The sequence below is a fragment of the Zingiber officinale genome, unplaced genomic scaffold, assembly GCF_018446385.1.
Source record: "Zingiber officinale cultivar Zhangliang unplaced genomic scaffold, Zo_v1.1 ctg205, whole genome shotgun sequence".
Taxonomy (NCBI): Eukaryota; Viridiplantae; Streptophyta; class Magnoliopsida; order Zingiberales; family Zingiberaceae; genus Zingiber; species Zingiber officinale.
In genome coordinates this window covers 43,403-59,699 of record NW_024589888.1, presented here as the reverse complement: position 1 = coordinate 59,699, position 16,297 = coordinate 43,403, and the positions used below count along the sequence as shown (strand labels likewise).

The 16,297-nt window shown below is 44.0% G+C and overlaps 2 protein-coding genes across 2 annotated transcripts; one reads left to right on the top strand and one right to left on the bottom strand.

Annotated features, from left to right (window-relative positions):
• Positions 1–10,014: 10,014 nt before the first annotated feature.
• Positions 10,015–12,660, bottom strand: LOC122036754 (stress enhanced protein 1, chloroplastic-like). The gene is made up of 4 exons (XM_042596159.1): positions 12,510–12,660; positions 12,333–12,425; positions 10,498–10,676; positions 10,015–10,219 (listed from the first exon to the last, which is right to left on the bottom strand). The coding sequence occupies exons 1-4, from the start codon at positions 12,571–12,573 to the stop codon at positions 10,115–10,117; spliced, it is 441 nt and encodes a 146-aa protein (XP_042452093.1). The 5' UTR covers positions 12,574–12,660; the 3' UTR covers positions 10,015–10,114.
• Positions 12,661–12,955: 295 nt separating this feature from the next.
• On the top strand, positions 12,956–16,063 carry LOC122036751. The gene is made up of 7 exons (XM_042596156.1): positions 12,956–13,218; positions 13,304–13,343; positions 13,526–13,596; positions 14,387–14,481; positions 15,150–15,217; positions 15,295–15,405; positions 15,735–16,063. The coding sequence occupies exons 1-7, from the start codon at positions 13,011–13,013 to the stop codon at positions 15,868–15,870; spliced, it is 729 nt and encodes a 242-aa protein (XP_042452090.1). The 5' UTR covers positions 12,956–13,010; the 3' UTR covers positions 15,871–16,063.
• Positions 16,064–16,297: the final 234 nt, after the last annotated feature.

The following is a 16,297-nucleotide window of genomic DNA, read 5'->3' as shown; positions in this document are numbered from 1 at the left end:
AACATGAAAAATCATACCTTTTTTTTTTAAGGAAAAAAATGTCTAAGAAAATTCGATAATCTATCAAAGAGCACGAAGGTTTACACGGATGGGTATAGTGACTAGCATATAAGGTGTTATCATCAATAAAATTTGAGGTTCGAATCTTAGTAAAATTGAGGTAAATGTCTCCCTTGTATGTTAATCATTATTCCAAAAGTTAGTAGTTGCCCGTGATTTACCTCCTCCGTGTTGGCACTGGGACGAATTGACGGATACACTGGAGACAAACATATTCATCTTTTTACCACCAACGAAGGTTTCCAAAGTTATTAATCAAAATAAGCGCCCTGCTTTAGTATTTATCCAGAGAAAGACAAGACCTCAATTATGTATTTTTCATGTTCTATTCCTCCGGCTAAATCACGTTGGGGTTTAGACATGATTTTTTTAATTATATTTTAATACTTTCAGAGATGTAATGAAGGGTGTCATTAAACTATTTAATATTTTAAAAATCTATTTGATCTAAAATATGTCAAATTAGATCTACTTAAGTCTATCAATAAGTTTTGATTAAAATTTATTAATGAAGTTAAACATATCTAAATATTCCAGATCCTTTGGATTCATGTTGCTACAAGGAGTCTAATAGGTTCTTAATTATTTATTTCAGCTTTTCTAGATATATTAAAATTTTATTAGAAGAATCGACTTTAATCCTCAACGTGGGTTTACGTTGGACCTGATATAATTTTATATTAGGTCCAGCGTGAGCCTGATGTGATTCATATCAGGCCCACGTTAGCTTTAGAGTTAATTTTTTCAATAATATTTTAACACCTCCGATAATCCGAAATAAGTAATGGAGGGCACAATTGGACTCCTTGCGATCTCAGAAATGCACAATACTTGAAATGACTACAATTGGACTTGTCTAGGTTCATCAGTAGATTTTAATTGAAATCCACTGATAGATACATTTGGTCTGATATAGAATCATATCAAGCTCAATGTAAGCATGATACGTTGGCGTTTAGAGTCGATTCTTCCTTATTACATTGTAGCACCTACATGAAGTCTAAATAATGACAAAGGACACCGTTGGAGTCCTTGTAGTTTTAGAAATCCACAAAATCTGAAATATGTCCAATCGGAACAGTCTAAGTCCATCCGTGGATTTTGACTAAAATCCACTGATGGACACGTTGAGCCTAATATGAAGCATATCATACTCATGTCAATTCTTCTTTATTACATTTTAATACATCTGAGAAGTTGAAATAAGAAACAGAGGACATCGTTGGACTCCTTACAGTCTCAAAAATTCATACGATATGAAATGAGTCCAATCGAACTTATCTAGGTTCGAAAGTGGGTTTTGACCCAAATTCACGGATGGACACGTTGGGTCTGATATGATTCATATCAGACCCACGTTAGGGTTAGAGTCGATTCTTCCAATAATATTTTAACAATTTCGGAGAAGTCAAAATAAGTAATGGAGGGCACCGTTGGACTTCTTGTAACATCATAAATCTAAAGGATCTGAAATGAGTCCAATTAGACTTGTTTAGGTCCATTAGTAATCTTTGACTGAAACCACTAATGGATTTATTGGGCCTGATGTGATTCTATATCAGACCCACATTGAGGTTTAGAGTCAATTCTTCCTTATTATATTTTAACACCTCTGGAGAAATCAAAATAAGCAATAGAGGGTACCATTGATCTCATTATAGCCTCAGAAATCCAAAGGTCATGTGAATTTTTGAAATTACAAGGAGTCCAACAGTACCCTCTGTTGCTTATTTCAGCTTTTCAGAGGTGTTAAAATGTAATAAAGAAAAATCTACTCTAAACCCCAATGTGGACATGATATGAATCATATCAGGCTCACCCCAATGTAGGCGTGATATGAATTATAATTCATATCATGCCCACATTGGGGTTTAGAGTTGATTTTTTCTTATTACATTTTAACACTTTTGGAAAAATCGAAATAAGCAATAGAGGATATCGTTGGACTACTTACATCATCAAAAATTCAAATGACTTGAAATGAGTCTAATCGAATATGTCTAAGTCCATTAGTGAGTTTTAGTCGTAACTCATTAATGGGTCTAGACAAATCTGATTTGACTTATTTTAGAACTTATAATTTTATGAGGTTACAAGGAGTCCAACGATGTCCTCCATTATTTATTTAACCTTCTTCAGAGGTGTTAACATGCTATCGAAAGAATTATCTCTAAAACCTAATGTGAACATAATATAAATATATCAAGTTCATATCAAGACCCATGAATATTTATGGATGTATGTAAAAGAGAGAGGAAAGAAAAAAGAGGAGAGAAAAGAGGAGAGAAAATAGAAGAGGGAAAATAGAAAAGAAAGAGAAGAAATCAGATTTGATAGATGGGTACATAATTGAGTATATACTTTGATAAATATTAAAGTAGTATGTGTTTTTTTTAGTTAATTTGGAAACCTATGTGTGCATTACTAAAGAAAATTTTGCACACATGAATTATTTTTCACAGAATAAATAAAATTTTTAGATTAGATTTAAATCCATGATATTTTAGAATTTGTCTAACAATAGCGTGTTAAAAAAAATATAGATTCGCTATAATAACACCCCTAGTGCTAACTCCATGAATATAAAGAAAGATAAATGTAGATATACAAATAATTCGGTGGTAAGGACGGGGGACCCTCGTCGGCGGAAGGTCGACGATACGTGGAGGTCATTGGTCAAAAAGGTCAACCCCAAGGTCGTGCCGAGTGGACAGAGGTCGTGCCGAGCGGAGTAGCGGGCCGACCGAGCATCCGGCCGACCGGACATCCAACCAGGGGTCTCCCGGACCGAACGAAAGACAGCCCGACCAGGGGTTGGGTTTCCGATGCTCAAGTAGAGTCTATGGGCCGAGCGGACCGCTCGGCCGAGCCACAGGACAGTAAGGCGCAATTCTATCCGAGCACATGAGCAGGACTTCCCCGCCCGGGCCGAGGTATGCGCATTCTCGGAGGCCATGAGCGCCAAGCGACTGGTCCGCTCGACCCGAGAACATGTAAGAGCGCAAAGAGACAAAAAGGACAGCTGGTAACTTCATCCTCGAGACACCTGCCGTCGACAAACAGCATAGTCGGCGGCTGGAGCGGACAGAGTATCGTACGGTGGAAATTTCCACCGTCACATCAGGGATATGCTTACGGAATGACGTCAGACATGCTTTTCTGACACAATCCTACTGAGGTATATTTGGAGAAATGTGCACGCATCGAGAAGCGTGCCCGCGTCTCCCCGGGGTCCTATATAAGGACCCCCATACTTCGACGGAGGGATGTGATTCTCATCACTGTAGCCACAGTAGTGTTATCTTGCTCCTCTTCTTCTCTGCCTGACTTGAGCGTCGGAGGGTCGTCGTCGGGAAATCCCTCCCGGCTCGGCTTCTTTGTAGGTTCCCAAGTCGAAGACAGCGAAAAGTATCATATCCCTAGTATCCGTCGACTCAACGCTCAGACATGATCAACTACGTCCCTGTGGGAACGTTCCTGAATCCGAGCAGAGACGATGGAAGAAGCTGGATGCCAACTCATGGTGACACTCTCTCCCGAAGAACTAGACGCGCTCATCCAAGCACGAGCGGCCAAGATAGTCGAGCAACAACAAAAGGCTCAAGCCGATCGGATAGCGCAATAGGCAACGTCGGCATCAGGCGGTCGGGCGGCACCAGACGACCGGCCGGAGCAGCTCTCAATATGGGGCCAGAACAAAGGGCCGATGGGAACGCACCTGGTCTGGAACGTGAAGACGGACGACCCGGAAAGTTTCGCCCTACTCATGACTTTGATGGGTTTCGACGAGTATATTGTATCCTCACTCCACGGGTATTCGGGAGTCGAGAAATTGAGTCAGATTTTCTGCTGGTCGGCAGGTCAGTTTTTTAGTTATATTCTTTTTCGGTCATAGAATTTATATTATCCGAGCCACAGGCTCGATGTCGAAGACCCCGTGTCGTTCGACCGGGCGTATATTATCCAAGCCACAGGCTCGATGTCGAAGACCCCGTGTCATTCGGCCGGGTGTATATTATCCGAGCCACAGGCTCGATGTCGAAGACCCTGTGTCGTTAAATCCGGGCGTATATTATCCAAGCCACATGATCGATGTCGAAAACCCCGTGCCGATCGGGCGGGCATATATTATCCGAGCCACCTGCTCGATGTCGAAAACCTCGTGCTGATCGGCCAGACGTATATTATCCGAGCCACCGGCTCGATGTCGAAAACCCTGTGCCGATCGGCCGGGCGTATATTATCCGAGCCACCGGCTCGATGTCGAAAACCCCGTGCCGATCAGCCGGGCGTATATTATCCGAGCCACCGGCTCGATGTCGAAGACCCCGTGCCGATCGGCCGGGCGTATATTATCCGAGCCACCGGCTCGATGTCGAAGACCCCGTGCCGATCGGCCGGGCGTATATTATCCGAGCCACAGGCTCGATGTCGAAGACCCCGCGCCGATCGGCTGACGTTAAACTCTAGAGTCGGATCGACGACTATAAACCCCCGGCCTGAAGACCCTCGAGCGACGACGTTAAACTCTAGAGTCGGACCGGCGACTATAAACCCCCAGAAGGCCGTCCAGTGGCGACGTTAAACTCTAAAGTGGACCGGCGACTATGAACCCCGGCTTGAAGACCGTCGAGCGGCGACGTTAAGCGCGAGAGTCGGACCGGCGACTATAAGCCCCCCGCCCTTAGGACCGTTGAGGGGCGACGTTAACGCCTTGAGTCGGATCAACGACTATAAACCCCCCGGACCAAGGACTACTAAATACCACTCGAGAAAAATGCGTTCGAAGAAGTAACATCGACAGAAGCGGAGTTTTATTGACCCTGCCGTCGAAAAATACGCAGACAAGTAAGTTAAAGTCGAATTAAAGGCGATAATGTTAACTTTCATGGACGGCGACATCTGATAAAACTTGAAAACATAGACAGAGACAAGTGAAAGACGCTCCTCACTCCAAAGCTTCAAAAAGGGGCTCGGGGATGGTCTCTAGTAAACCGGCAAAGTCTTTAGGAGGGGTGGAGGTCGTCTCCGGAAGTTGGCCCTTAGCCTTCAGATAAACCGTTGTCGCCCGGATGACTTCCTCAAAGGCTAGAACTAGCCGATCGCTAAATTTCTCGCCGAATTCGTCCGAGCGGAGATAGTTTTGTTTCATCACTTCAAAGCGGCCTGATTCACCGTCTTGATATTCCTTTAGTGTCGCTCGGGAAGCATCAAGAGCGTCTTGGAGATCTTTCTTGTCTCCTTGAAGTTTAGCTTCGGAGGCCGATCGGCCCTCCTGCTCAGCAGATAGCAGATCGGCCAGGTCCTTGACACGCTGCTCCAACGCTCGGGCCTGCACATTCTTTGCCTCTAAATTGAAGACGGTCCTATTTTTTCTATTGGTCGCCAGCTTCATCTCCTGGTCGTGTGACTTGACCTGGGCTTCAGGGCCAGCTACCCTGGTCTCCAAGCCAGAGGACTTGTGTCGTTCGGCCGCTAGTAATTTCTCCGATTTGCTCAGCTCGGCTCGGAGCATGGCATATGAGGGCCCCTGAGCTGACGCCCCTCCAAAAATTTGAAGCTTTTTTAATTCTTCCTCCAGTGCAGCCAGGCGGTTGCTGACCGCGATGTTCTCTACCCAAGTCTGCGCACAGAGGAAATAATATTACGGACCAAGTCAAATTGGGACGTATGGTGTTGAGAAACATACCCCGGTAGCTTGCTGCAAGTGGCTATCGCCGAGCTGACCGGGAGCCATCAAGGCGACACGGGCCCTCGCATCCTCCCATATCCTGGCGAGTGGTCCGCGGATAGTAATCTGATGCTCAGGAGCGACTGGCCGGTCAGCCGCCAGAAGAAATTCTTCTGTAGAGAGGTGGAGGACGGCCTTAACCACTCGACGGCCGCTCGGATCAGATTGAGCTGAGGTTGCGCGCCCGGATGATTCGCTGAGCGGGGCGGATATTATACCCGAACGCCTAAGCCGAAGAGGAGCTCGGGGCTGGGAACTGACGGGCGACACGCCGAGAGAAGCCACTGGCAGATCAAGCTGGGAAGGAGTTCGATCTGAAGAAATGGCCTCGACTGGAGCAGGGGGCGGGGTGATTGTTACAGTAGGGGCGCCGGTCGGCTCAGTCAATGGCTCCACATATGCAGCTGATTGGGTGTGGAGATCCATCCGGCGCCGTTTGCGTACGATCAGTGGCGAGTCCTCGGTCGAGTGCCCTGCTTCTTTCGATGTTGGTTGTCTGGCGGACGAGATAACATCACCGACTGGTGCAGTTGCAGAAGTCCGAGCGGCTGACTCTCCAACCGCGGGTGAAGCTTCTTCACTTTCCCCTTCGTGTGAGCCGACCGGTTCGATACCTAGATTGACCATCTCCTTCGCGGCTGTCGCCTCCACCTCGGCAGCTTTCAACTTTAGCCGATCGGCAACCTTGGCGCGCCACATGATGTCAGCTGCATAAAAGAAGAATAAATCAGTTAGACCAAAAGGGAGGGGGATGGGGAAAACGCTTACTCATGCTGCTCGGAAGCTTCGTTCTGATCGGGCTCAGTCCAAATATATATAGCACCCCCTCGTAGAGCAGCTTGTTGATGTTGAATCTTTGCCCGACTAGCAAATTGGCTGCGTGAAGGTAGTCTGGCTGACTCTTATATTTACCGAGATCCGGCGGGCTCGGCACAGTGGTTTGCCATTTAGTGCGAAAGGACGGCCGCTCGGGAAAACGAAGATAGAAATAGTTTTCCTTCCAATGCTTGTTCGAGGTCGGCATCTTGTCGAAGAAGACTAGATCGATCCGCGATTGGAAGAGAAAGGTTCCCCACTCGGACTGTTTGGGGTAGTAGAAGTAGTGGAAGGTCTTAGGGACTAAGGGGATGCCGTGTAGCTTAAAGAGGACAACCACCCCGCACAGCAACCTGAAGGAGTTAGGGACGAGTTGGCCGAGCGGGAGGCGGAAATAGTTACACACCTCAAGGATGAACGGATGAATAGGGAAGCGCAGACCGGCCACGAACTGGTCTCGGAAAAGACAAACAGTGCCGGGCGGAGGGTCGTGTGGTCGATCGGAAGGTGTGGCTAATATCAATTCGTGGTCAGAGGGAAGTTCAAAGGTTCGGGTAAGGCTCAGCGCATCCCTCTCGTCGAAACGACTCTATGTGGTAGTATACCAGAGGCCGGGGGCGAGTCCGGACTGACGAGAAGAACTGACCATTGGTGGTAAGGGCCAAAGGAAGAGATGACAGAGGTTAAGGAAAAGGATGGCCGGAACAGTGTCTAAGAAGGCACGAATACGGCAAAAGTGCGGAGAAAAACACAGAAAAACTGAAAAGGGAAAGAGCGAAGGAGCCTTACGATAGATCGAACCAAAGAGGGAGGCGGCGGATCACCGGGAAGCAAAGCAACGAGCTCGCCGGAGCGCTGGACGAGAAGAAGCAGAAGCTTTCGAATGCGCACGCGATATCGTGAAGCGGCCGAAGAGGAGATATGCTTATAAACATTGGGCTCGATCAACCGGAGCCGTTCGATCCAGGTTACGGGATCCAAGGAGGGGATCTAACCGTCAAATTCGAAAAAGCCAAAGGTCACATCAGACCTGACGGCTCGAGTGAACAGTGACGAATGCGCGACCACGTGGCACTCGCTCACAGGTTGCATTTAATGAGCACCATCATGCGAGCGTGGCTGCGTGCTCAGCATTAATGATGGTGATTTACACAAAGGCCGAGGAGTTTTCTAGGGATAATCAGCGTAACCAATGTCGGAGCGGTGGGACAACGGCAGGCAAACGAAACTATCCAAGTACCAACCGGGGACACGCCGAGTGGCGTTACCTACTTGCATAGTCCCCGGATGGCCGGACACTAATCTCGGTGGATGAGCGGCAGACACGCCACCCAGACGCAGTTCAGTCAGTCGGACTTAGCGCCTCCTTCGACTAGACTTGAGTGTGAGGCATGTGATTCGGTGGTAAGGACGGGAGACCCTCGTTGGCGGGAGGTCAATGACACGTGGAGGTCAATGGTCAAGAAGGTCAACCCCAAGGTCGTGCCGAGCGGACAGAGGTCGTGCCGAGCGGAGTAGCGGGCCGACCGAGCATCCGGCCGACCGGACATCCGGCCAGGGGTTTCCCGGACAGGACGAAAGACAGCCCGACCAGGGGTCGGGTTTCCGATGCTCAGGTAAAAGAGTCTATGGGCCGGGCGGACAGGCCGCTCGGCCGACTGCACATCGAGCAGAGCTTCCCCGCCCCACGAGGTATGCGCATTCCCGGAGGCCATGAGCGCTGAGTGGCTGGTTCGCTCGGCACGGGAATAGGTAAGAGCGCTAGGAGACAAAAAGGACAGCTGGTAACTTCATCTTCGAGACACCTGTCGTCGACAAACAGCATGGTCGGCAGCCGGAGCGGACAGAGTATCGTACAAGGGAAGTTTCCACCGTCGCATCCGGGATATGCTCGGACGATTGCGGAATGACGTTAGACATGCTTTTTTGACACAACCCTACTGAGCTATGTTTGGGGAAGCATGCACGCATCGAGAAGCGTGCCCGCGCCTCCCCGGGGTCCTATATAAGGACCCCCAGACTTCGACGGAGGTATGTAATTCTCATTACTGTAGCCACAGTAGCGTTACTTCGTTTCTCTTCTTCTTCACTGCCTGACTTGAGCGTCGGAGGGTCGTCGTCGGGAAACCCCTCCCGGCTCGGCTTCTTTGCAGGTTCGCCGGAGATCTACATCACCAGTCGAAGACAGCGAAGAGTGCCACGTCCCCAGTATCCATCGACTCAGCGCTCGGACAGGATCAACAGACATTAAACACATGATGGGATAAACCCAGATCATCAGTTTTTGAAAATTGATCCCTAATCATTACATTAGAAATGTCATGTGTCCACCGTCTGTGCTACGTCCTGAAGAGCTAACAATAGCATGTTAAAGTTAGAGCTCTATCTTGTGAGCACATATCTGCTGGACCATTTTTTTTGTGGTCCAGAGGATGTGCCACTCGTATTTGTGGTCGGATCACGGTCGCGATCTGACCGCAAATGGTTACGATCCCTTCCTGGATTCATCGTCCCCAACAAGTTATAGTTTTTGTTCGGAGCGGGCGACCGAAGGTCGCCCGAAGGCCTCCCGTGGTAGATAAGTGGCCAGGTTACTGGGCGCCGAGCGAGGGTGTTCTCCGAGCGACCTCCGACCACCCGCTCTGAATAAAAACTATAACCTGTTGGAGACGATAAACCCAAGAAGGGATCGTAACCATTTACAACCGGATCGCAATCATGATCCAACCGCAAATATGAGTGACACATCTCCTGGACCACAAAAAATGGTCCAGGAGATCTTGCCTCCTATCTTGTTAATTAACTAAATCATTGCCGCCTTCCATATTTAAAGTGTTTTTTTATAATCCCTTCCAATTTTATGATAAATCTTAAAGATCGATGATCTTCCTGATTCGCTTATGGATACATTCATAATACAATTTATACATACTTGGAGGCAGATTTTTAGAATATTCATCTTTATTATGATTCAAATTATCATTTTATTTGTTCCTCTAAATACTTGCTCCACGATAGTGAGGCCTCATTTGGTTCTTCTATCTCCTCTTCTCATGGTCGGAAGCTAGGATTCTCACCAAGAATTCTGATAGAGACGAATGTTATAAAAGTTAGATCTTTGTATAAATTGTGCGACAAACTAGGGAAGAAAACTGTCTACCTCTAGGATTAATCGAGAGAAACTCGGATATCTGAATTATTAAAAAAAAAGTTTCTCACCAAGAAGCAAATGAACTTGAAGTGTTCAACGACCGAGCGAGTCAATCATGTCTGCAGGACCATAAAGTAGCTTCGCAACAATGCAGTGTAGATCAGTCGATGTTCATCGATACTTTCACGGTGATGAGGTTAAACTTCTCGCATGCTCCACATATGCGTCGAAACCAAACTGATTGAAATTCAAAGAATGAACGGGAACACAAATGTATAGACTTCTTATAGAGCTTGTCCAGTAACATTAGCAATACAGCTTGCATGAATGTCAATGAACTTTAAACAAGACGGCGATTAATCTCGAGAGGCTGACTGAAAGATGAAGAATGCAGAAAGAACTCCAACTAATGCTGTTGCAGCCAGTGCTAGAGTTGGAATTGGTGCTGTAAACCCAAAATTCTGCAAAGCAAAGCTAGTTATTGGTATTTTGTAACGCCGGGCAACACGAGTTGAAGGGGGGAAAAAGTCGAAAAAGGTACATGGTAGCATAAGAAAATCATCCAAGGGGTTTTAACTATCAGTTTGGAACTATAAATAACAATGTATACAAAAACAGAACACCTAAAATTTCTAAGCACACACGAGTTCCAATTTAGCAACTATAAATCTAATGACCTTAAACAATATTATTGAAATCAGACTCGGTTTAATAGACACGAAGATATCCCGTCTCATACCTCTAGAAGTCCTTTCCCTGTTGATATTTCGACAGTTATAGCTGTTGCAAAACCGACCATAGCAAACCGACCCAGCCATACATTCAATCCAGTATTCTCCTTGGTTCGCTGCTCACACCTTATGGAAATAGATTTTTCTTGCTCATTAATCTTCCTTCTGTTGGATGTAATCCAAAATGCTGCATGTAAAATTCTTTCAAATTTTAGGATCATAAGGTAATGTGTCTGACAGAAAATCGCGAAGAATATTTAGGTTACAGAGCCTAATTTGAATACTATTGCTAAAGCAAGGGATGCGATCATTAAGACAGAAATCTATCGATTCATGAGAAGAAAGAAGCAGCATTGCTTGAAAAATATGCTGAAAAAGAGAAAAAATCAACAAATTAGATAATTATCCATCATCTCCTTTTCCGATGTATGCCTTTCAGGAGAGCACATTTGAGTTTACTCAGCAAAGAACTATAACCATCCAGAATCTAACTCAAAATAATGACATGGTATATATATAGTAGCTATTGAGTATTGTGGAAGATCCTTCCTCTACTCTCTATGATTTCGGCAATTAGTAGGATTAGGAAAGTTAGATCCTCAAACATGGAACATTCACTTAATAAACTCACCGTTTGAGGAACTTCATAAAAACAGATATTTTCCTTTATTTCATTCAGAAAAGGTGATTATTTGACAAAAGGTCAGCTTGTGTATCTCTAAACATCGAACCTTATTAATGAAGATGGTTAACCAAGACATTCAGCATTCAGTCTTAATACTTATAGCAGGATATTCTTTGAGACAAAAAAGAATGCACAGGACATATCACAGTAGTATCTCATTCTGTTAAGCATAGGGTGAAATAAAGTGAGTTATATCGACACACAATAAAGTGAGTTCGCTGATGCCCCCCTTTTGGTCAGTAATTTATTATCACTATTGTCACTATCACTATCACTCACCCATATCAGTTTTAACAAGAATTATATGATTTATTAAATATTGCATCAGATTTATGAAACTTTTCTAAATGTGTAAGGCATTGGATTTATTGAACTAAGCTACTTGTGTAAACCATCAGATCTTTTGAACTCTGTGCTTATGTTAAGCATCCAATTTATTTATGCCAACAACATAATGACAGGCTTGTGGAAGCCATAATTTGAGAAGTTTGATAAAGAAACATTGATCACTCAAACAGTACATTATTCCATTGAAGAAAAAAGGAGGAAACATTAAGAATCACATTCACCAAAATGGAAGATCAATTACAGGACTTGACTAGGAGCATTGAACAATGCACCATTTCTGAAGCAGAAACAGCACCACAGTTGATAAAGAATTGAGCTTGATAGGCAATGTGAGATGACAAATAATATTGGCTAGAAAGAGCTAAAGTCAGACAACAAGAGAAATAGAGACACTACCTTTTCCACAAAGTAGCAAACAATAACAACAGAAGAAAATGGTATTGTTATGCTGCTTAAGTGGAACTACTGAACCTGAGTAGAAGGCCATTACATAAGCAAGCTCTACAAAACATTTAAAATTGTTTCTGCAATGAGGTACAAGGGTGGAATCTGCATGAAAATTGGTTTTTCACAATCTCTATAAATACCATAAAAAGAGAGAAAATCGAGCAATCTTTCATTTAGGGATAAAGAAGTACTTTTGAAACTACGACTTGTAATTGCCCGGGCTTGGAATGTGTGGACAACAAAGGACACTGAAACCTTCAGTTTTGGCAACACTCACTGGATCGAAGTGGCAGTGCCATTCATCATCGGAAACTCCAAAAAAAAAAAAAAAGTTCAAATCTTTGTAAGTCAAGGGTCGATTACCAGTAGCTAAGCCAGGCGTGAAGGAAGAAGTGAGTGGCGAAGCTCCGGATGAGGAGAAGCGCGTCAAGCTGCAGGATTTTGAGATAGAAGCACCTGCGGATTGACACCAACGATTGTTATAACCTCATACAACACACTGGATGGTTAAGAATGAGAGGGAGAGAGGGAGAGAGAGACGTGGCACTGAGAAGAGATGATGAGAGACGACGGTGAGAAGAGCTGGGGCACCGGCGGCGGCCATCAGAAGATCAAATCTCAAAATTTCGAGGCCAGCCTGCGCTGTTGGCCATCAATCTCGTCTTGGTCCCCGTTTTATCTTCTCACCGGCGCTTTCTCCGCCACTTGATTTGTAGCGGTTTGGTATATCAGAAAAAATCGTTCTACATAATATATACCGGAATCTGTTATTTTCAGGAGGAAATTTCACTCGGACCACCCAAATGTTTTCAAACCTTTTAGTTTACCTCTCGCAGTTTTAAAATTATCAGTTACAGCTCCAGATTTTCAAATCCATTTCATCTCTGACAAGGATAAATTTATGTAGAGAGAGATATTAGGCGCTAAATTGATATTATCATTGCCATTTTATTTAATATAACGTCCGTTACTTTCCGATGAATATCGTGTTACCAAAATCCGGGAGCGATAAGGCCAGCCGTCGCTCGTTTTCTGTCCGCCATGGCGTCGTCCACTGTGCTCACTTCTCCCTCTGTCGCCGCCGCACATCTCACGACCGGAGACGACTCCACCAGGAGGCGGCACTTCTGGGCGAAGTGTTCATTGCCGCTCCCTCCGCCACTCCCTCGAGATGCCCCTACGTCCACCAGGCGGGCCGCCTCGATCGCGCTTCTCTTCCTCCTCGGCGGCTTCTCCGCCCACTCCAAACGTGATCCTCCGCCACGTTCTCCTCTCACTGCTTCTTCAGCCGAAATCGACAGCTGCTAATCTCCTTTTTTTTTCTTCATCCGTAGGCGCTGATGCGGCAAATCCCTTCGATAAGTACCTGAAGCGGTAAGCTAATCTCTTCCTAGAGATTCTTTGACGTCGATTTTATTTAGAAATTTCATCGTTGTGGAATCAATACCAGTTCTTTATTCGATCAAATGGAAAAGAGAATAGAATTGAACCTTCATGTGAGGTGTTGTTGCTCTCTGCTTGTGGTTGACACTGATTCAATTTGGGAATGACACTAGGAAGAAGTTGGATCCGTTGGAATCGTATGTTCCTGCTGTTCTACTGAGTCGAGCACAATTTGAGGACTTGGGTAACTTCTCCAATTGATCTTCTTACACTACTTAGTGGAACTCAATTGCTTACCCTAATGCCATTGCTAGAAATTACTAAAACATCTTAATTATATCGATATAGCTTTTAAATGAATTGCAGGAACTCAATGAAACCATCTCTCTACTATGTGAATTATCTAGTTGCACACGGGTCACACGGGTCGTTCTATTTGAGTTATCACCATTCCTTGCTCTATACAATAAAACAAGGAACTTGTAGCTATTTCTGCATTTAGGGGTCCCTTCCTTTGTTGGAGAAAAAAGTTACAGGAAAAATAGATTATTTGATGTCATTTGGCTGTGATAACTAAAATGTTTCTGGTGCTTCCTTTGCTTCTGCTTGGTCAACCATCACATCCTCTCACGCTTCTTTGTGATGATCTCAAACCCTTTAAGTGTTTGCTCCAACCTCGTTGTTATCTTCTTATTCCCAGAGCTCTACTAGGGCCACCCAATCTTGGGACAGAGGACGAGGGGGCAGTGGGGGCAATGAAGATGAGAGGGAAGTGGCAGTGGAGGTGGATAGGGCAAAGAGGATGAGTGACAAAGAGGGCAGGGGATTGACTAGAGAGGATGAGTAGCAGAAGTGGAGGCTGACATGAGATTGTTGCTTACTTTCTCAATCACCCTTGAAGTGGCATGCAAGTTAGTATGGATGATAAAGACTGTTATAGCATACAATCTCCCTACTGTTCTTTTTTGGAGTAAGAATACAGGAGGCTCTTAAATTATCTTTTTTGATGAGCAATTCCTTATTCTGCTACACAGAGAAATTCTTGGATAGCAAGCAGCCAAATTATGACATAAGTCGATCTTTGTTGCGTTCTGGCCCAGCAGCTTCTCTACGCATTAACATCCGAGCCGTAAGTATTTATGTTATGATTTTTTTATTTATTATGGGTGTCTGTTATGCAGTTCATAATTCAAACCAAAATTCCGAGTCAGGTTAAATCAAGCTTTTCAATTTACTTTGGTTTCATGAAAAAAAAAGTTCACTTCAATTTAAGGAATTTCAGTTTCAATTTTGATTGGATTGGCTTTTGATAAGTATTTATACATTAGTTGTTTAAATATTTGTTTGCACCAAATAAAAATAGTAACCAGAATCCTTTTTAGAGTAATGCTGTTTAAACCAAACTGATCAGATAAACTACTGTCTCAGTAGAATTATCGTTCTGTTTGGCTTTCTAAAAGCAATTTCAGTTCAACACAGTCCAGTTCAGTTTGGATCAAATGAACAACCTTTATTTATTAGATAACTCCTTCAAATATATGCCTCTCAGAACTATTTGCTTTGCCAGCCTTGTTAACTGCGGAAATTTTAGATGAGATTTGAATGACTTGGTTTCTGAAAGAAAGGGAAAAATTAATATTCTCTGGGCTCAAACTTGCTGCAGCTAGTAGTTTCTGACTGCCTTTCGATGTTGTCAGAGTAGTTTTGGTCTAAAATTTCCCATTTTTGAGGGTTTTACCTTGCAATTTTAATGAGGTTGATTCCTTCTAGCATTGTACATGATCTTGGAAATTATAGGTGGCACAATATGCAACTGAAGATGGTAATGGAAAAGCAGCCTCCGATGCTGTTGAGCAATGCCTAAGGTTAAATTTGTCTTCTAGATATGTATCTAGATTAAAGCATTTGGGTTTATAAATCGATTTACTTTATTCATTTACAGGGCCTTAGAGGATCTTGACTCGCTTTTGTTGAATGCAATAAGAAATGATCCCAGAGCTTCCACTGAATCCATGAAGGGAAAACTTGACATTGTTTTGGGATCCTTGGACAGGTACTGAAGAATTTATTATATTTAGTAATGTTAAATTGCTAAGCACATATTTTCTTCCGATTTAGTAGAACTATTCCCGAAACAACTTGTGGCTTGAAACTTGATCCGTTTAATCGTCTATTTTAAGTAGTAAGTTCTTCATAACTAATGTTAACCACTCCTACATCATCATCATCATGTTAGTGTCTAGTAATTCAAAACTAATGCGATCTATTTTAATTACATCAACCACCCTGAGATAAAGTCTCCTGTTTTCCAGAACATAAGAAAGAATAGAATAGACGAAACAGTCACATAATTTTCTGACGGTATATAGTATCTCTCTGCAGCCTCTTGCAAACTGTACCATCCAAGGTGCTAGATCAAGGGAAGGCAATTGCAGATGCTTATATGGACCCAAGCTACCAAAGTGACAAGCCTGCGGTTTCGGACACGGAGATTACCAAGTTGGAAGCACTTTTTTGAGTGAGTTTGTTTCCTAAGTAGGGTTTCAGTTTGGAAATCGAGTACATGTTTTCGTAGCATGACCAATTAATTAGTTTTACCTAGGGAGCTTTCAAAAGCCATAGCATGTAAAAGTTTTCTGTAAATGAATGAACCTCAAAGCTTCAGGCGAGTGATGCATTTTTATCTGTTCGATTGGAACATTCGTTTACAAGTAGTTTACTCGTAGATGTATTAGGGATCAAAATGTGAAAATTAGGGATGTATCTAAATGTGTTAGATATCTAGATGTGAAAATTAACCATCTGTTTGTGAATGATGTATGTGCTACGGCAGCTTGATGACGAATTATAGATACAAACAATATATGTAGATAAAAGAGATGGTCTTGGTTTCAAATCTCACCTACGCACGTTACACTTAGAAAGTTTGAAAAAACAGGTGACGT

What these genes read in the sequence shown, in the direction of transcription:
- LOC122036751 (XM_042596156.1), top strand. Translation starts at nt 13,011, where the DNA reads ATGGCGTCGTCCACTGTGCTCACTTCTCCCTCTGTCGCCGCCGCACAT. An exon ending in TTCGATAAGTACCTGAAGCG is followed by an intron (nt 13,344 to 13,525) that starts GTAAGCTAATCT and finishes GAATGACACTAG; the next exon opens with GAAGAAGTTGGATCCGTTGG. An exon ending in GTTTTGGGATCCTTGGACAG is followed by an intron (nt 15,406 to 15,734) that starts GTACTGAAGAAT and finishes ATCTCTCTGCAG; the next exon opens with CCTCTTGCAAACTGTACCAT.
- LOC122036754 (XM_042596159.1), bottom strand. Translation starts at nt 12,573, where the DNA reads ATGGCCGCCGCCGGTGCCCCAGCTCTTCTCACCGTCGTCTCTCATCAT. An exon ending in TCATCTCTTCTCAGTGCCAC is followed by an intron (nt 12,426 to 12,509) that starts GTCTCTCTCTCC and finishes GTCAATCCGCAG; the next exon opens with GTGCTTCTATCTCAAAATCC. An exon ending in CACGCCTGGCTTAGCTACTG is followed by an intron (nt 10,677 to 12,332) that starts GTAATCGACCCT and finishes TTTTACATGCAG; the next exon opens with CATTTTGGATTACATCCAAC.